General features: G+C 41.7%; 2 protein-coding genes across 5 annotated transcripts in view; both read left to right on the top strand.

Moving 5' to 3' along the window:
• LOC122711993 (exostosin-1) overlaps positions 1 to 2,867 on the top strand; it is a 6,424-nt gene extending 3,557 nt beyond the window's left edge. For both annotated transcript variants that reach the window (XM_043931250.1, XM_043931251.1), the window contains exons 7-8: positions 42 to 292; positions 967 to 2,867. In XM_043931250.1, coding sequence (XP_043787185.1) covers positions 42 to 292; positions 967 to 1,147 — 432 coding nt within the window. In that variant the 3' untranslated portion in view covers positions 1,148 to 2,867. The remainder of the gene's footprint in view (positions 1 to 41; positions 293 to 966) is intronic.
• A 441-nt stretch (positions 2,868 to 3,308) lies between these two features.
• LOC122711989 overlaps positions 3,309 to 20,953 on the top strand; it is a 42,433-nt gene continuing 24,788 nt past the window's right edge. For 2 of the 3 annotated variants that reach the window (XM_043931242.1, XM_043931244.1), the window contains exon 1: positions 3,309 to 4,342. In XM_043931242.1, coding sequence (XP_043787177.1) covers positions 4,291 to 4,342 — 52 coding nt within the window. In that variant the 5' untranslated portion in view covers positions 3,309 to 4,290. The remainder of the gene's footprint in view (positions 4,343 to 20,953) is intronic. The other variant, XM_043931243.1, reaches the window with a different exon arrangement.

Raw genomic sequence — 20,953 nt, 5'->3', positions numbered from 1 at the left:
TTTTTTTTTTTTTTTTTTTTTTTTTTTTCTTATATTTGAAGCGTTCATGGGGTTATACAAGTAAATGGACAAATGATTATAGTATAATTCTAACTGGTGCCGCCTTTTATCATCGTTATTATAATACATTGTATACCGAATTACTGAGTTCGACGCTTCACAAGACTGTCGAGCAATCTCAAAATTGCGAGGATATACTTATGAATTTTTTAGTAAGTCATGTAACGCGAAGACCACCTATCAAAGTAACTCAACGGAAGTTGTATAAAGATACCACAGTGGCAGGAATCAGGTATGTATTACGTACCTATATCGAACTGCTACGCAGGTGAATAAGATTTCCGAATATTCTTAACGTTTGGTAATAAATAGTTCAGCAATTTTCTATTTTTTCTATAACAAACATATTTCCCCACCAATAATAACTGTATTAACAAAGTAAAGAATGTTGAAATTTAAACTTGACCAATCAAATCACAGATCGTATAATCGATTTTTCACAATATCGATTACTTCTGCGATAATCGATTTACAGTCGTTACTTCGAAGTTTTCGCCATTGAAGTGACGAGCACGTTCGTTTGACTTTAATAATTTAATTTAGATTAAAAAATAAAATGTATATTGTATTCGTATCAGTTTTTATTTGTATCAACAAGTGAAAACAGTTACATCAACATTAAATTATAAGTTTTATGTTTGATTAATGATACAATTTATTTTCAAAGTGTTGTGTTTTTTATCATTATCATTATTTGTTTCGTAACCCATCATCGTATGTATTTTGTTGCTATTTAAAATAGAGCTTTCTTCGTGGTAAGTTTTCATTTTAGTTTTAATTTTATTTTTTCGTCAATGTTTAAAATAATTTGTATAGTCGCTTGTCATTATTATTGTTTTACCTGCGTAGCAAAGTGTCATATTCATGAAACATTTTCAGGAATTATTTGATCCATCAAATTTTCAGATCTCCATGGAATGACCCAGATCACTTTATACAACGACAAACGTGTATGAATACGTTTGTAGCCGTTTTCGGGTACATGCCATTGTTACGATCTAATATGAGGCTTGACCCTGTTTTATTCAAAGACTCTGTAAGCAACTTGCGCAAAAAATATAGGCAAATTGAATTAGTTAGTAATTAGAATTATACGAGATATTTTATCAGTTATACAGTTATTTACCCTCGAAACGGGCATCCTATATATGTAGCCTCGAATATTTCTATTAAATAGTGGCGCATATTGCTAATTACAACCGCGTGCGCGCGCTAGAGGCTATTCCAAATGTATAGGAAATATTTACATCGTTGTAAGTAAGAAACCATTGTATTATAGTGGTTATCAAGCAAATCAAGAAGGTCTTTCATTCTTGAGGAATAGCGATTCTCTGCGCTTTTATATATTCGCAAAAATGAATTTTTGTACAAAGTATGGGATATCTTGTAATATTGTTCGAATCTAAATCGAGCCACGGTATACAACCGTTGTTGTATATATAACCGTGTTCAATTGATGTACATACGAATCGTTTCATAGTTACTAATAAAACGAAAAAAACAAAAAAAAAAAAAAAAAAAAAAAAAAAAAAAAACGAACATTATTTGACAAATTCTTCGACTTTTAAAACCGGCCTTTGGAAGCTACATACAATGTATTCTAATTGTAGTCAATTGAAATCGCTCGAAACCAAATTTATCAAACGCTTACTTTTCTCTAATCGTTGAAACAATAATTATCGTGCAGATAATATTTTATATAAATCAAACAAAACATGTAGCTATGTCCGGATTACGTCTCGATTAGTAGCCTCAGGGATGGATCTATTTAACGCGAGAACTGAAATACAACTTACGACTTCGTGGACTATCTGAGAGCTATTGATATAAATATAATTTTTTTATATTTCAATTTTTATAATCCAATAACAATAATTAACGCTATCGATCTTGCTCGATGTTTTAAAAAAAAAAAAAAAAATGAATGTTTACCTCTGTTCAACGTTCATTGTTGCAATAACTGTAAGTTTATGTATAAAACGTTTCATTCGTTTTTCAATGTACACACCCAACATCGTACGTTCGTAGTTTCTCTATGTATTCTGTAGGCACAGATTATTCGTAATCAAAATATTGTAGAAAGTATTTCAATATTTTACGTATTGTTGTACATGTATACGTATATTACGTATTTTTGTTTTGTTCGTCTCGAATACGTATATGTATAGTTCGATCGCTCTCAGGAGATCTTTAAAAAGAAGTAAGAAATTACTTGTGACAATATCGCAAGTATTGTCTAGTCGTTTACGTTCATTTATATCGATACATCCAAGGGAAAAGTACACGATCCACGTAGCTAAACTGGATGCCGTATTTGTGTTTTCACAGTGTAAGGAATGAAAATAATGTACATATATATGTGATATGTTCATAATTATCATGTGATATATTCGTAATTATCGGATACAGGATTAAAAAGGACTGTGTAATTCCACCAATGGCATTTCTTTATCGCGATAATGTTATAATATATGTTACTGGAAATGTTATATTTTTTATCGTATTGCTGATTTTAATGCTCGAAGGGTCAGCAGGAATAAAGGATTCTTTTTAATAAATATTTTCTTATTCGTTCTATTCTTTATTCAATAATATAAAAAGTGATTTTTTTTTTTTTTTTTTCTTTTTCTTTACTTATTTATCGTCATAAATAAATCTGGTTCTTCTTTCCTGCATACTCTTCACCATATAAATCTAATTAAATACGGGACTGTGCAAAATGGTCGCTTTTGTTCTAAACAAACTTATCCACATTTGTTACGGTATCAAACATATTAAATTCTAACAGAAGGCTATTTTAAAATTAACGAGTAGTTTTCTTATTACAATTCCAATTGCTGATGGTCAATGTAATCTCCTTTCGTAAAGATAACGTATATCCGAACAAATATTGGTGATTTTATATGACCGAGGAAATAAACTTTTTATATACAAACCTATAATAATCGTTGGCTCGTGAGAGGAATATATTTATAATTCATTTTATATTATTTTATATATTTTTTTTTTTTATCCGTGATTAAATTGGCATCGCTTGTTCTTTCTCTCTTTCTTTCTTTCTTTTATTAGAGATTTGTATCCATGGGAGAAGATCTCGACTCGAGTACACTTTCCGAGATACGATACACCATTCAAAAATTCCTGCGAAGAGAGGTACGGAATATTTCACGCGATTTTACGATCGTATCTTTACTCGACGATCCAAACTAACCCTCGGTATTTCGTTTGCAGGAGAAAGAGCGTGGAGATCGACGTGGAGAAACTTTTCTCTCTCTCTCTCTCTCGTTGGCTCGTTGGTCACGTAAGCCGAGAATGGTTTCAGGGTTACAGATACGAAGAGCGGAAAAATCTGATCGAAGGAAGGCGGATTTGGTGGTGGAAAGACGGTTGATCGGTACCACCACCACCACCATCACTTTCGAGCGCGCCACCACCTCCACCTCCACCTCCACCACCACCACCACCACCGTCGCTACCACCTCCAGCTCCAGCGCGAATTGTGGCCCACCACCGTCGTTGGTTCGGTGATCGCGAATGGTGGTGGCCACGCGATATAGCACCAACACTCCCTTCTTTGTTGCCGCTTTGCTAGAAAGGTGACTATGCCAAGAAGACAGGAGGTATTGAGCACGCCTTGCGTATACCCAGTCACCTTTCTCTCTTCGTGACCGTAGCATATGTTTTGCGACGTCGATGGAGCTCTCCCGGCTTTGAACGGCGCTACATCGAAGCTGCTGCTCCGGCCTCCTCGTTGCCTCCTTTCTTCCCTTTTCTTTTTCCTCCCCCCCGCCGCTCCGTTCTTTACCGGATTCCTGGCCAAGAGGAGCGGAAACCGAGAGACCGCCAGTGTTCGCCCGACCGGTTCGATCAAACTCGGCGTGAAAAACGTAATCGGCGAAAAAAAGAAGAGAAAAACGAAAGGAAACGGCCGCGGCTGAAGAACGCGGCGCGGAATCGGCGCCCCGCTTCGCGCGTTTCACCCATTTTTAATTTTCGTTCCTCGTTCCCGCGCCCACCAATTTCACCGCCATTTTCCACGCCGATTATCTGTGCGCGAATCTTTCCACGTTCGAGTAGAGAAAAAAAGAAAAAAAAAAAAAAGGAAAAGAAAACAAGCAGCAATCTTCAATTATCTTCGAGAGAGGAGGCTCGCTTCCTCGAGTGAATTCATCGAGCTATTAGGAACGAGGCCCGAGATTGAGAGAGAGAGAGAGAGAGAGAGGGACGAAGATGATCATCGTGAGCAGCGTGTTGCTCCTGCTGGCGGTCGTGTCGAGAGTGGGTGAGTGTTTGACATTTCTTTAAACCGTACTTCTTCTACCTGCAATCTATCATTCTTATTCCTATGCGATGACGCAATGAAATATCATTCAACGTTTCGAATCAATTTTTTTTTTCTTTTTTCCGCCTCGTATCGAATATTTAACCAAGCATTTTCGCTTTATCGCATCATCGTATAAACACGATATTTTTCTCGTTATTCCTTTTTTTTTTTTTTTTTTCTTTTTCACTTTGTTGCTCGCGTGGAATCGCATAGCTCGCATTCCCGATTTTAAACGAAAGTTTAAACGCTTTCGTTCGTTGTGCACGAGAACGCATTTCGCGCCTCGATCTTTAAATCACACTCGAAGGTCGAAGAGGAAACTGATTCGTAGATGAACGGTGAACGGCGACGTATTTAAATACGTATCTCGAATAGTTTACGTTACGTAACGCGCAATTGGTATTTTCTTCAGTTTCGAAGCGAAGTTTTTAAAAAAAAAAGACTTTAGGTAAAAGTAATTCCAAAGAAAAAAAACGTGCATCGTTAATCGATTATCAATTATTAAAATTTCGTCCCTACAAAAGACAGACTCCGCCGTTTATCGTTTGTATTGTTGTAAATTTGTATGAGAGGAAAATTTTCAAAAAAAAAAAAAAAAGAAAGAAAGAAAAGAAAGAAAAACACTTTCGTCGAGGTTTGACAACGTTGAACGACTCGCGGGTCAACTCGCTCGTCAGCTAGCTCGCATTAGCCGCGAAAATGTCAGTTTACGTAACGTTCGGGTCGTTGGATAACTAGTACACGCGGAAATTAAGCAAAGTGCTGTTGCTCCCCGAGGGTGTGCCCCAAGGGTGCGCGTGAACCTCCTTTTTTCTTAATTCCCATCTCGACGAAGGTCCAAATACGGCGACAGACTTTAAAATGCTTCCTCGAATAGCTAAATTGGTTTTAATCCATTTAGGGCTGCTTTGGGAAAAAATTGGCTTGTTAGCGGTTCTTTCTTCGAGGGACAACTTTTCCTCCTTTTTTTAAATATCTTTTATTTTTCATCTCTCAATTTCGTCCATTTCCAATTTCGAGTCGAAAATTTCGAAATTTCGCGGTTGTTGATTCGTCTCTTTAAACATTTCAAACAACTTCCAAAAGTAAAGTCTACGAAGTGAACAAGAATTTCGCAGAAACGATCGTTTCGCGTGCGAAATTCACGTTGCAAGAGTTTCTCCGTTGTTAAAAAAAAAAAAAAAGAAAAAGAAAAAGAAAAACTAGTATAAACTTTTGCCAAGTTCGCAAATAAAACGAATAAAACGGGAAGCAAAGAGTTTCTTTCCCGAGAGAAAGAAAACGTTATCGTGGAGGATCCTATCGATCGCTTTCCGACGCGAACGCGAATCCGATTGGCGAATCTCACGGCCACGTACGTATTATTGCGAACTTATTGCAAAACTGGAGATGGATCGTGCCGCGGTGAACCTCGACGATCTTATCGGAAGGGAATAATCGATTCGTATAAATCGAAACCCACGAGTCGAGGATGATGATTTGCACAGAGAACGGCGTTAACGCTATTGTAGTTTACGTTTCGGTAACACGGTTATGACGGACTCTCGCCGTGGAAAACGACGCCTTTTGCGAAATCGTTCGCCGCCTGTGCTCCCACAAAGGGTGCCCGTGGATAGAATCTATTTTCCCATCGGTTTAACGCGCGTGCACGCAATCCCCCTGTGAACTTCGATAGATGGAACGATATTAAATTATACACCGGTTGAGAAATCATTGGAATAACGTAAGAAATTATAACGTAACGTTCCTTCGATCTGCTTCATTCGACTCGATGAAACGAAATATCAAAAATCGTTAATCGACGCATCAGACGTTAATAAGATTTATTATACATGTTCGTTACGCGTGGCGCATTCTCCGTTAACACCTTCCCCTCCCCGTAGTAAAGAAGATAACACGGAGACGATAACGCAGTTAATAGAATGCAGAGATCCGATGGAATCCGACCTTCGACGGTGGTTTCGATATTTTTTTCTTTTTTTCTTCCTCGCTAGAAATACACCGCTACACGCGGCGAGATGACGAAGATGTTATCCGTGAAAACAGCTGAGCGCCGCCACGTGCCCGCCGCGACGAGTATTCAAATTTATTCCATCTCCCACCGATCTCTCCCTCCACCGCTGTAGTCCTCGCTCCTTCCTGAATGTATAACAACACCATTATATTTCTTTCTCTAGGAGATAGAGAGAGAGAAAGAGAGAGAGAAAGAGAGAGAGAGAGAGAGAGGGAGAAAAGAAGAAGAATAAAATTATTCTTCGAAACGATAAAAGTACGATTTTACAATTTTCTCGGATCCATCGAGCAAAGAAATCGTGGAAAAAATCGACAGGAGAGGAGGGATTTGAAATTTGTTGGAGGAGAGAGGTGTGTATAGATATCGCGACGCTTGGTATTCGTCGCAGGAATGTCGTGGATCAAGAGTGGTAGGATTATGGAAGTGGATGCGGTTTAGCGCGTAGGCGCCACGTTCCACGGTGGTATAGTCTACCGCTATCGAGTAATTTACTGTCAGGATGCAGTTTACGCCCCGTAATTTATCCGCCCCCAATCTCAACCTCGGCGTCAAGGACTCGGTTAGAAATATTGCCGAGATTACGTTTAGGTGGTGCAGGGCGCGGCCAGAGGAAATCTCTTCTCTGTGCCGGAGAACATTTTTTGGAGAAAAAAGAGAGAGGAAAAAACCTGCGAATAGCTCCCTAGATTTTCCATTATATCCTTACAGGATACAGAAGAAGGGAATCGTACTCTTCGTACGAAATTATTCTTTAAATTCTTTTGCCTGCAAATTTATTAAAAATCCTTCGCATCGATTCATCCGNAGAGGAAAAAACCTGCGAATAGCTCCCTAGATTTTCCATTATATCCTTACAGGATAGGAAGAAGGGAATCGTACTCTTCGTACGAAATTATTCTTTTTATTTTGTCTTCAAATTTATTAAAAATCCTTCGCATCGATTCATCCGAAGGACTCGTCGGAAGAACGGATCTATCCATCTCTATCAATTCGCCAATTCCTCAGGTTTTAATCCGCCGGTACTTGTAACCCACCCTTTTAAAAGGGCGGATTACAAGGAAGGTAACGTGGAAGGTAGTCGAGGATATTTTATCCGGCGACAGGGGCCGATTAAATTATGTACACGCGGCGTATTATAAACCGATACCTCGATGCTACGTATCCACTCGTATCCGTATAGGAATACGATACCCGCCGTGGCCGTGGACACGTTCCACGGCTATTATCCTTTCCCCTTGCGGATTCCAACTGCACCCGCGCTATGCACTTCTGCATCTCGCAATTATTTCAACCGTCCTCCCATACTTGTCCACCGGTTACGCGACCAATCATAGGATCCCGTGTTTATTGGAAATCTCGAGGCGGTGTAATATAAACCGTAAATCGCGCATCGGCCGGCCCATCCTCGGCAAATTGTTTTCCCCGCTCTAACCCGGCAGGGTTGGTGGAGGACAATCGCCGTTTGTCCCTTTCCTCTTAGTTGTACACGTTCTGTAAATTCCTTTTTCTCCGCGAGGCGAGGGTAGGGTTTCCAAGTTCCAACAGGGGGATAGGATTCAGTGCCCTCCGGAGGAGGAGGAGGATATCGCAATATCTCAGCCTCGTGTAATTCGCGTTTGCGTAATAACCTCGCCGTGTGGCGTGGATCCGTCCGGATAAAACTCGCCGCGGACGACGAAGCGGCGAGTTTCCCCTCCCCTTTATTATTATCCTTCTCCTCCCTCGGGATTCCATCAGCACCCACACGCTCCTCGCCTCTCCTGTTTCGCAATTACCCGCGGCAGAATTTACCGCGGCCGTACATAGGCCATCTGTGCCACGAACCGCGTGCCTCTCTCGCCTATTACGCTCTCCTCGCCGCATTATCCATCGATGTCCGCGCTGTTGCCAATTACCCGGACAATTTACCGTGGCCAATGCACCCATATCAGCTCCCTCGCCCTCCATTATCCTTGGACCGCCTTGGTGAGTTTCGTTTCGTACGAGGAGATTATTATTGTTATTTATCGAGGAATTAATAAATTTCGAGTTTTTCACTTTCGAAGATTCTAGGAAATTGGGAAATTAATCCGCTTCGATTCGAGCAACGTAGTCAATTCAAATAGGTAATTTTTTGTCTGTCGGTGGAAATAAGCGTAATTGTCGGATTATAGTAGAATCTTTTTAAGAGCGTGGTATTAACACGCCCTTAAACGCCATTTATTACGAGCGTTCGCGTCGTAAAGCAACGCGGTCGGGATAATACGCAAAGCAAAGAGAAGCGTAATAACAAGGTGCGGAAACCGGGTATTATTCTTAACCGGGGCTCCCGAGGCAATCGATCGATAAACGAGGATCCATATTTGGATTTGCGAACGGATTCGTTATACGAGTTTTTACACGACGCTCGAAATTGCCACTTTTCATATTATTATTTTTTTTATTCCTTAATTTAATGATTAAATCGAAATCAAAATATCGATATAATTATAGATTATCAAATGTCAAACGTTCATTTTGCATCATTGTGCATCATTTCCTTTTCATTTAACGCAACGAGGAAAACTTTTACTTTAAGAAGCGCGTGCTCGATCGAACATTCCAACTTTGTATGATCCGTGCGCGAAATTTCGGATGATCGATTCGACGAAACGAAACTTTCGCTCGCCACGGCTTGGAAGGGACAAGAATTGGCGCGAATTCTCGATAGAAAGGGATACTAACTATAGCCCTCTCCTTCTTTCGATTTATTTCCGCGCGAACAGAATTCTCGAGGGTCGCGAATTTTTCACAAGGGGCAAACAAGGAAACGCCCACGATGCGTCGTCAGGGATGTCGAAGTTACTTGACCGTTATGATTTAACGCCCGACAATTGTCCGCCCACGCGGTTCATAAGAGATCCTGTTCTCGATCGGCGTTATCTGGAAATCGGCCTGAAAGTGGCGTAATGCCCCCGTTCTTAACGTACCTCCACTTTTGCTTCTAAAGTGCTTCTTATGCACTTTATAAAGTATTCTTAAATATTACATTTCCTATACGTTTATTTATTAGACTTTTTTAATTATTGTTTACTTTACGAACTTGAATAATAAAAAGATATCTGGTGAAACAGATTCTCCTTTGGCGCGAGAGATGGCACGATTTCCAATTGTATCCGGTTTCGATCCTTTTTCCATTCGGCGAACAGACTTTACATTTCTTCGTCCATTATCGCTTCTCGCCTATTATCGCTTCGAGTGTTCTTTAATTCCTCGAGTCGAAAAAACGAGATATCTCTTGATGCAAATCTTGCGAGGAGATATCGGTACGTTGTTATTATCCATTGTTTTTCAATCGGGCGTCGTCTAACCTTTCGATTAAAAAGCGAGCGCGAATACGCCAACGTTGAATCGAATTGTCCCTCGAGGACAAATGTTCATCGTGATTATAAAATATTCGAAGAGTGTTCCGTTATTATTAAGCTTAAAAATGTTTGGAACGAGATTGTCACGAGTTAGTGAAAAAGAGAGAGCGCGATTAGATTCCGCGTACGTAAATTGAATTCCTTGGTCCGCTTTCACGGTCACCCGATTCACGCCAACACGCCGTTTTCAGTTCTCGATCCGCATCTCGTTACGCGGGAGAAACAAAGTCGAACGGATATGAAGAGAGCGCGTTTACGTCGCCGTGCCCTCGAAAAGCCACGGCACATCGAGAAAGGTTTCACCTTCTCCTTTCGTTTCGTCCTCTCCTTCGAAGAGAAGGAGGAGTTTCCTCGCCTTTTATTTTCACGATCCACGAAATTCACTCGGCGAACAATCAAGCATTCCACGTTATTCTTCTGAATAAGTTCGTGCAATCGTTTGTGCAATTACGCGCCATTTGTATACGAATATACTTGCTAATCCTCATGAAAATTAATTGACACGTCCGATAATTGGCAATCCTAGCGCAAGTCTTCCGTAATCGTCCTACGCGCGCCCGTGAATAATCTTCAAATCGAGAGTGAAATATGATGGAGCGTGGAAGCGATAATAACTTTCATTCTTATAACATCGATCGATGCAAACGATCGAGCTGTCCTGGAAATAACGTCGAGAAACTCGCAAGTTTCACTCCGACTGTCCAACTGAGACCTGCGCGCGCACCGATATGTTGCAAACGCTGTGGGGAGCAAGCGAAATTCCCCACGGTGTATTCGCGCCACTTTCGCACGTGCGCTCGCCGATAGCGAAAACGATTCGTGATACATAGATACATATGCTCGACGATTACGCAGCGGCGCCTCGTCACTTGCCTCGCAAAAATCCCGCCTCTACTACGTTTCGATTCTATTTTTTATTTTTTCCAGCGTGGATGTTAATGGCCGGGTGTTGCAACAAGTTCGGTCAAGTTTCTTCTTGAGGCGTTCTCAAAACGAGAGAGAGAGAGAGAGACTAGCCGTCCTACATGTAGGTCGTCGATATCCGGTATCCAGTTTTTCGCTTTGGAGAGAGAGAGAGAGAGAGAGAGAGAGAGAGAGAGAGAGAGAGAGAGATAGGATGGGAATTTGTTAGAATTTATTATTATTATTAGACGCGCGTATCGTTCTATGTATATCGGATTAATGTTTCGATCGATTGGCAAAATGAATATATTTTATATTTGTAAGCTTGTTGCTAGGAGCATTAATAAAATTATGCAATTGCCGTAAAGACCGGTCGGTCGCAAAGAATCGGCTTACGCCAAAGTACAAAGTACGCGAGCGGGGATCGTGTGTGGATTTAAACTCTTCCTCTGCTAACCTTTCGAATTATTCGATCGATGCGAATCTTTCGACAAATTCGGACAAGATGTCCGAAATAAGCAATATAATTGAGTTTTCGCGAGTTTTAATTCTTCAAACGATCCGATCGTAGGAAAGAAAGAAAAAAGAAAAAAATTCTGGAAAATACAAAATTATTTATTCATTATTATTTATTACGTTTCTAAAGGTATCTAGAAATCGTAGAAAGTTTTTAATTAATCCGATTTATCAATAACAACGTATCTATCTGTCTATCTACGCTTGAAAACAAAATTTTCAATGTTGCTACGCAGATTGTTTGGCGGAAGAAAAAAAAAGAAAAAGAAGAAGAAGAAGAAGAAGAAAAATAGAATGCAATCGTTCCGCGTGTGTTGTTCAGTTGTGGGATTTCAACTTTCGACCGCGTATCAGACACCGTGCGATCATCGCGTTGCATGGTCTAATTAATTAAGGAATCCATGAAAAAAGTATTCACCGCGATTCCCAACCGAGATATTCAATTGTGTGTGTGTGTGTAGACGAGCGATTGCATATATATATATATATATTTTTATATTACACTTCGGGGCCGTCCTCTCTCTTCTTCTTTCGCAGCGGAAATCAAAGATCGCACATTGCTGCCATCGTAGAAAACAGCTACAACTTTTTGATCGTTCGTTCCCATACAGGATTCCGTATGCTAATCGTTCTCTTGGCGCCGCTATAAATATTCAACAACAGCCTCTTCGTCACCTTCCCCCCTCTCCCCCCCCGCCCCTCCCCGAATTCGAGGCGATCTCGAAGATATTCGCGCGTACCTGTCCCCTGAATTTCTCACTTTTCTGAGTTTCGCTCTCCTCTCTCGGAATCCGTGGATATCGTGGATACCTATTTTTATGTTTTTTTTTTCTTTCTTTATGTCATCAGGTATCGCCTTTCTTCCCAACAATTTTTCGCGAATTGAAAGAATCGAGGAAAGAGGGGAAAGAGGGAGGGAGGAGGGGGAGGGAAATGGAAACGCGGTCTGCACTTCAAGGTCGCCTTGTCCTTTCCCTCATCAAAAGTCCTCGCGGCTGAAAGAGAAAGGGTAGCGCACGCGTGCCCCCGCTCTGAACCGCCTAAAAATATCTTGAACCCGGAGTTCGAGCCGTCCTTGCCGATCTCTCTTCGTGGCCGTCGCCTGTGTTCCGGCTGATAACGCGATCGCGCATACCGTTTAGCATCTCATTAATCGATCCCGCCACGCGTTCACCCGTGATTGATTAATCCGCTCGGAAGGAGAGCAAGTTTTATCGATATATCTTATCTTGGGCAAATCTTGGGGAACGTTTGTCAATCGCGAAACGACAATTTTCGCGATCGTTGGAGTGGATTTATATATGTATATGTATATACGTACACGTGTACATATATCGGGTATATACGCAAAAGGTGTATATATATATATATATATATTCGTAAATTTACAAGCACGGTGATTCGACACCTACCTACCTACTGGAAGGTATTAAATAACTAGTCGTTATTTTTTTGCGACGCCCAAAAAACTCGAGTACAGAATTTTTTTCTTTTTTTACCAAGATCCTAATCTTTCGCTTCGAGGAGCCTATTATTCATCCTTTAAACTGCAGTTCTCTGGCGTAAAAAGAACGTGGAAAAGGAAAGAAAAGAACGAAGAACGTAGAACCTTCGAAAGGCTGGTCTCCTTTCGCTGTCGATGCAAATTTTTGTCGACGTTGACGGCCTCGATAAATCACGCGTCGCGAGTAAAAGAGAAGAAAAAAACGTTGCTCGAATATTTGACCTTCGCTCGCGAAACGGACCGGTCCCGTTTCCGGCCACCAATTCCTTTTTTTTTTTTTTTTAAATCGATTACTCGATATTTGGCGACGAACGTCCTTCCTTTCCTCCTTCATCGAAATGGGTGTAGCTGTATAAAAAAAAAAAAAAAATTAAACCGAAACGGGACGTATTTTTATTACGTTCCTTTTCGCGAACGTAAGTTCGCGAGATCCGCCTTCGAGGGTCGCCGAGATTTCGTAATTAAGTGGGAGGGGGAAACGCTCACCCCACTTTGTATCGATGGAAATTACTTTCAAACACTGGGATAAATTCGTTGCCGTCGAGCGTGTCTCGATGCTCTCGCAATGATTCCTTTGATACACGTCATCCTATCTTTTATTACATCCCCACATTCCCATTTCTTTTTTATAGAAATTTTGTAAAAAAAAAAATCGCCGCGTTATTAACGCTTCGCACGACGGCTACCCACGATCGTTGCGCAAACAGAAAGAGAGAATGAGAAAGGAGCAAAGCAGTTGGAAAGACGCGGCGAGGCGGGAGATATTATCAGGAGCAATCGGTCGACAATAGATACGATAGGGGTGACGAGGCGAAAAGGCTTGGAGAAAGAGAGAGAAGGACGAATCGCTCCTTTCTCGAGTGACCGCGATCGGTAACGTAAAACCTTGATCGATCCGTGGGACTGATTCTGTACACTCCCACGGAAATCTCACGGTAACCGTATACAGTATTAAGAAACACGCGTGGCATGCACGTCACACAGCGCTCGTTCCACTCGTGGAAAAACTCGTGGATTAACGGCGATAATCTCTTTCGATTTTTTCCGATCAGAATCCTTGCCTATAATATCTCGATTGTACAAAGACAAAATTATTATGCAAAGATAAAATTTGTTTCGTTCATAAGACATAACGCGAATTCCATACCCTCTTGGATAAATTTTTGTCACGAAATTATATACGCATAATATCTCGATTGTATATATACGAAATTTCATTCTGTTTGATTCGTTTGTAAGACATAACGTAAATATTCCATACTCTCTTGGATAAATTTTTGTCACGAAGCCTATACCATACACATAATATTTTGATTGTAATATATACGAAATTTCATTCTGTTTGATTCGTTTGTAAGACATAACGCGAATTCCATACCCTCTTGGATAAATTTTTGTCACGAAGCTATATACGCATAATATCTCGATTGTATATATACGAAATTTCATTCTGTTTGATTTATAAGGCGTAACGTGAATATTCCCTCTATCTTGGATAAATTTTTGTCACGAAGCTATACGTATAATATTTCGATTGTAATATATACAAAATTTCATTCTGTTTGATTTGTGATTTATAAAGTATAACGTGAATATTCCATACCCTCTTGGATAAATTTTTGTCACGAAGCTATATTTACACAGTCATTTGCATGAAATAATAAGATCGAGTAAGGAAGTGACACGATGAATAACACGATCTTTAAAATAGCAGTCGAGATTCGTTTGCGCGATAATTTTTTCCGATTTTTTCGATCAGAATCCTTGCCTATAATATCTCGATTGTGCATACGCAAAGACAAAATTTATTTCGTTCATAAGGCACAACGCGAATTCCATATTCCTCTGGATAAATTTTTGTCACGAAGCTATATATATATATATGCATAATATTTCGATTGTATATATACGAAATTTTATTCCGTTTGATTCGTTTATAAGGCATAACGTGAATATTCCCTCTTGGATAAATTTTTGTCACGAAGCTATATTTACACAGTCATTTGCATGAAATAATAAGATCGAGTAAGGAAGTGATGAATAACACGATCTTTAAAATAGCAATCGAGATTCTTCCTTATCGTCTGCGCGATAATTTTTTCCGATTTTTCATCTCCTTTCCGTAATATCTCGATTGTATATATTTGATTCGTTCATAATGTGAATTGCATTCTCTTGGATAAATGTTTGTCACGAAGCTATACCTACAGGCATTTGCATGAAATAATAGGATCGAGTAAGAAGGAAATGAATAACACGATCTTTAAAAGCGCACTCGAGATCCTTCCGCTTGCACGGTTGGTAAACGGAGAAAGTAATTACGATTACGCGCGGATAGTTATTATCTTTGGAACATGGATCTCTCCCTTTCTTCCATATTTCGTTTTATATATATTCGTTTCGTTTACGACGTAACCTTCGCACGATCTCGGACGAGATCGCGAGAGGAAACGTTGCCCGCGCCATAGCGGAACAGAAAATAATCGGCGTGTCGAATTGCCAGCGCGTCAGCGCGTTTATTCCCGGAGAAAGTAATATCTCGGAATACATTTACGCACGTATATAGAATTATTATTATTATTATACCTGCGCCTCGAGTATGCGTATGCATTTTTTTACCGCGTATTTCTCACCTTCTGTCGCCATCGAAAATCATGGATGGATGAACTTTGTTAGGGAATAGATTGCGAAGCGATTCGATTGAAAGAATCTAAATAAGAATCTACATATAAATAACAAATATTTATTTAACAAAGCAATAAACTACTTACATTCACGGCGCGAGCGAAAATATTCGCGTGAATATAAACTCGATACATTCTTTTTTCTTTATTTTTCATCGTTCTCAACGTTCATCGTTCACCACCAATCTTAATAACAACGAACGAAGGAAGGAACGAAGTCGAAGATTATTCTCGCGTGGAAAGAGAGCGGCGTGGACGTGACGGGTCACGATTTACCTTTGCATATCAGCGGCCGTCGGTGGAAGGACGGGTTTCGCGAGAAATGTGTCGCAACTCTGCGATACTCGTCGTATAAGGGAGGGACGTATTTCTCGCCCGATGTATGGAAAGCCTTCGACTTGGCCTTCCCCTGTCTCTCTCTCTCTCTCTCATTTCGAAGATCCTCCCTATCTAAGGGACGTATCTCGTTGTCAGGGAGCGCGTATATATCGAAGGGAACGGACGAGTTGGCGATGCGCGGCGGCCGCCCATTCCTACCTGTTGCTCTTCTGCAACTCGTTTCAAGCGTCGATCCCACCTCGCAAATCGACCCCTGCCGAGATATACGAGCGAGTGGAAACGCTCGTCGTATATAAAAATGGCGCGCGCGATCGAGAAATATGCTGTACTATCCCTCTCTCTCTCTCTCTCTCTCTCTGCTTTTTTCCATTCCACTCGTGAACCGAACTCGTAAATTATTATTTATCGAACGATCGAATAATGGAAGAAGAATAATATCGCGTCTCTTTCTTCGTCTCGATCCCCTCTACCACCACTGTTAACCGCGAGAAACTCGAACTCGGTGGAGTTGGAAAGGGAGTACAGTTTTTCCATCCGCGTACGATAATTCCCCGCCATAAATTTCTTCGATTTAACGAGCGAGCGTCGCCGTGTAATCGCGATTCGCTCCGTGCGTTATCTCCCCTTACGCGATCGGTGGTTGTTTCTCCCCCTTCGCTTGGATTCCCCGGATCGTCATGTATGAACACGTAACAGGAGAACTCGTGCACGTGATAATTCAAACGCGCGCCGAGAGACGCGCGCGCTGTACAACGATGCAGCGGTTGATACGTGACCGGCCGTTTATGCATCTGGCCGCAATAATCTCCACCGGATTCATGGCTGAACACGTGTGTGCATTATATATATATATCAGAGTTCGCGGCAACGTCTCTTTGCATCCTCGTCCCAGCCTTGAAACTCGTTTTTCAGGTCGATGATACCCTCGTGCCCCCGTCGAGGAGGGGGAGGGGTCGACACCTACATCATCGGTCCATATTCTATTCTATCTCGTTCGAAACTTGGATCGGAACTTGTAACGTATAAATCGTTCGTTTCGTCGGTCGTTAATGGACAGAGAGAGAGAGAGAGAGAGAGAGAGAGGAATCGAGCAATTCCATCTGAATTTGCGGTCGTTTACCGAGGAGTGTGCATTAGCGATCCCTCTTCGTTCGTTCGGTTGGGGGCCGCAATTTCTTGCCACCATTACGCGGAGTAGACACGTAAGAAGCGGCAGTTTGTTATTAACCGCGAGAGCGTTATCGCGATCGAATCCGGGATTTGATCAGCCAGCCACGCTCGCCTCTAATTCTCGTCTAACTATCCGAAATAATTGCTCTCGAAATCGATGTATCTCCAACGACGAAATATCGATCTAAATATTCTGGGGAACGGTCTTTGTACGAGAAATTTTCTTTTTAACGATACTGATCTTTAAACAGGTTAAAACGAAGAAAAAGCAAGTTTCGTTATTTTAACGAGCATCACCATATGGTTGAGAGAATCGAGAGTAGGAATCATGGCGGGGCGAACTTGGAAACGGCTCGAAAAAGAAACGACGTTTTTTCGACTCGAAGTGACAATGACGTTTTTTCGATATCGCCACGATCGAATAATCTTCGGTTCCGTGCGAGTGAACGTGCGCGCTTGGTCTCGGATAAGGAACGGGTAACGGCTGGTTACCCGCAACTTGTCGAGCGTAGGCCTTGGAACGCGCGTGTCCAGCCTTTCCCTGGATCTTAACCGCGATTCCGATCGGCGATTGTCGCCCAATTCTGCCTCCTCCGACCCCGGACACGACACGTCGCGCGCTCTCGTGAAAGTGAAATCGTTGCTTTCGGACCTTCAACCGCTCGAACCACGTATCCGAACAACAACCCCCTTCCCAACGCTTTGGCTATCGATCCGCTACCGTTCTTCGCCGGTTGAAAGAATTCTCGCCGAAGGTAGGAATGCGGTAATCGTCCATTTGGTTGAGGAAATGGAAGGAAATTTCAACGCGTATTTCTCTTGATATTTGCCACGTGTACGATAAACGACGATACCTGTATTGCTTAGATGCATTAGGGGATCCAAAGATTTGTATCGATATCGGTATTAAAATATTTTTTTATTTCTCTCACAATATGCGTAATAATTTTGTATTCGAATGGTCAATCAATTATTATATCGAAATAATTAATAGCTTCGAAAATATTTATTTGATAAATGAAAATAATTTTTACGATTTTGAATTGTAACTGTTCTTTTATACGTGATATTAGGATTGAAGAACAAAGCTTGGAAATGGATAAGTCTATTCTGTTGAAAAAGTGACTAGTTAAAAATTTCAAATAAAGTAACTTTAAATAATTTAAATATAACTTCTTCTTTCTCCGCTCATTATTTTTGAACGATATTATATCAAAGTTACCTTATTCGTAGCTATTAAATTTTATCCTTAACCAATAAACACAGTACACTTCGTATACTTTTTATTCGAATGTCAAAACCGTTCCGTTCAACTTGTCTCGAAATTGGAAAAGTTTCACGCTCGAGATACTTTTCGAAAGAGCGAAAGTTCCTTCTCGATTTCTCGTAAAGTTTCTTTCCGATCCATCCTCGCTGTGTCGTAACTATTATAATTAAGTCAAGTTCGGTGCCGATCCAATCCCAGAAGAGGCACCTGTGGTGTCGATAACGATATGATAATGAAATCGGTGAGTTACGCGAAGTTGTGACGCGCGAAAACGAAAGGCGGTGCGAATCAACGCGCGAGGCGGACGGCTCTTGTCCCACGCCATAAACGGGCCGAAGGTCATCACCGATTCGGAAAGGGGTCGACGAAGCCTCGCTTCGATCCACGCTCGCGTGACTTTGATCTATTTTTCAGCGCACGATCGCGAGCCGATTGCGCAACGGCGAAGCCTTTTGCGTCTTCGCCGTCGTCTTCGTCGTCGTCTGCACGCTCTGCGCTTAATCGCTCGACAAACGGCCTCCTGGAAACGATTCCACCTCTCGATCGTGCAACCGCGTGTGTACGCACAATTTTTCATTGATAATAACCGTTAGATTCGAAACTGTCCGCCTGTTGGAGCGAAAAGAAGATAGATCTTAGATCGATTGCTTTAACGTGGAAGAAACTGAATTCTCGGGATCTGATCTGATTTTTTGGAAAAAAAGAAAAAAAAGAAAAATCCGGTTGGGAAAATACGAGGCGAGGATAATTGGCGGCGGGTCGAGCGGAACGTCATCGAAATTTTATGTAACGTTGTGCGCAACGATGATGGCGCGCTTTCTTTTCCAATGGCGAAACGATTACTTTAAAATCCGCTGAAACTTTGATTGAACGCGCGACGCGTTTTAGGAGAGGTTTGCGCGCGGGTGAAAGCAAAGAAGGGATCAATCGTCGATGATTTCGTTACGAAATAACGAATATTCGCGAAGACGAGAAAAGGGTGCATATTCGATGAAATCGACGATTCGATCGTGTAAACACTGAGACAAGTGTAGGCCAGATAGAACAATCGTTTTGGCGTACGAGTTGCGCTCTTTTCTTGCGTAATCGCGTCGTGTAGCCTTTTCACGAGCGAAACAAGTTGAAAACAGGTGGGGTAAAAGAAATCATTTTACTATTACGAATTAATCTTTGCGTACGTAAATCTATTCACGTATATCGCGTATATTTTTAATTTCCACGAGTTGTAAGTAAAAATAACTTGCGTTCAATTTCTTCTCTTCTCTCATTTGAAAGGAAAATTCCTGCTCATTAATTAAAATCAACGGATTAAAAGACCCCGTTCAACCCTCGCCATTGGTCGGCGCCATTTGCGGCAAATTGCACTTGTTCGAATTCCATCGCTCTGTATCACGCTCGTTAGCTCCGCGAGCGTATTCCAACTCGATAATAATAATACTCGAGGAGAGAAACGCGTAGTTTAATCCCCGCCATTCTCGGTGGTCAGCTGATCCGACCGAGATCGAAGCCCCGGCCGCGTACAAACGTTCACCTCGTTACACGAGGGCCGTGTGCGTTGCTTGGATGGATAACGTGGGTGCAGTGACTTGCATCCAAGTAGACCAAGAAGGGACTGATAAAAATCGGCCGAGCCTTCCAACGGGTTGCATCTGTCTCCCTGTTCTGCTCGACCTGTTGTTACGTTTGAAATCCTGTTCGAAATCCCGTGGATAGTGTATATATATTTCTTTTATAATAATTAATAAATATCCAATTGAAAATGGAACGAGAGATCAAAAATTAATACTCGACTCGATCGCAATCGAGAAAATGGTTAAACAATGGTTTAAGATTCTATTCGAGTAGTGAAGTACGCTCGAACGTCTATCAGTTGCCTCACCTTAAATCAAGGATGAACGGGGCGATGGTTGGTCAACGGTTTGGCCAGCTTTCCTAGCCTTCACAGCGTTCGAAACACAATGCGAGCGTTGCGCGCGCCGAAAATTAATTGGGACGTGGAAGGAGGTATAGATCGAGTCGATTCAGTACGATATGTATAATACGAAGACGTATTACCAATTCGATCGCCGCCTGCGATAACGTCGCTTCCACTCGAATTATGACCGCGCATGCGCTCTTCTATCGGGTTGAACAGAGGCAACTCGGTATTAATACATAATGCTTAGAATCCAGTCGCTGTAATAACCGTTGCGGCGCAGCGGTTAATTTCCATTCGTTCGTTGTTAAACGTTCGAGTTCTCGGGTGCAGAACAACCGCTTTCCATAGAAAGTCTTGCCTCCTTTGTTCTCCTCCACCTAGCCAACCTGTTGTCCCGTTGTCGACCAGACATCGAAAGCATCCAAGATCGGCCTGCTATTACGAATGACGAAACAACAGGTCGCCACGTAACTATGCTCGCTTGCGTTTTCCCAAGTTGTATCCGGGTCAGCCACGAGATTCGTCGCGTATTCACGCACAAATTGTTATTAAATTTATTCACTCCCATCGAATCTTCACTTCGATCGAACCGTTCCACTCCACCTATTTTCTATTCTATTCTCTCCTTGTCTCTCTGGAGGCCAAAGCTTGAAGAAAAGGAGAAAGGTGTGTGTGTGTGCGCGTATGTCTATCTCTCTTTCTCTCTCTTTCTCTGTCTCTTGGTACCGTTCACCTCATTACGTACCCCGTTCCCGCGTACACGATGGGCGCACGTGTGTTTCACTCCGTCGAGCGTTTTACGTGGGTGTGCATCGTACCGTGTCGGATATCGAGCGCGAAAAAGATAACGGTATATGGGGCCCGCGACAGC

The sequence above is a fragment of the Apis laboriosa genome, unplaced genomic scaffold (assembly GCF_014066325.1).
Source record: "Apis laboriosa isolate Shangri-la unplaced genomic scaffold, ASM1406632v1 scaffold18_cov149, whole genome shotgun sequence".
Classification (NCBI taxonomy): Eukaryota; Metazoa; Arthropoda; class Insecta; order Hymenoptera; family Apidae; genus Apis; species Apis laboriosa.
Note: the sequence above shows the minus strand (reverse complement) of the source record. Positions and strands in the feature narration are given on the sequence as shown.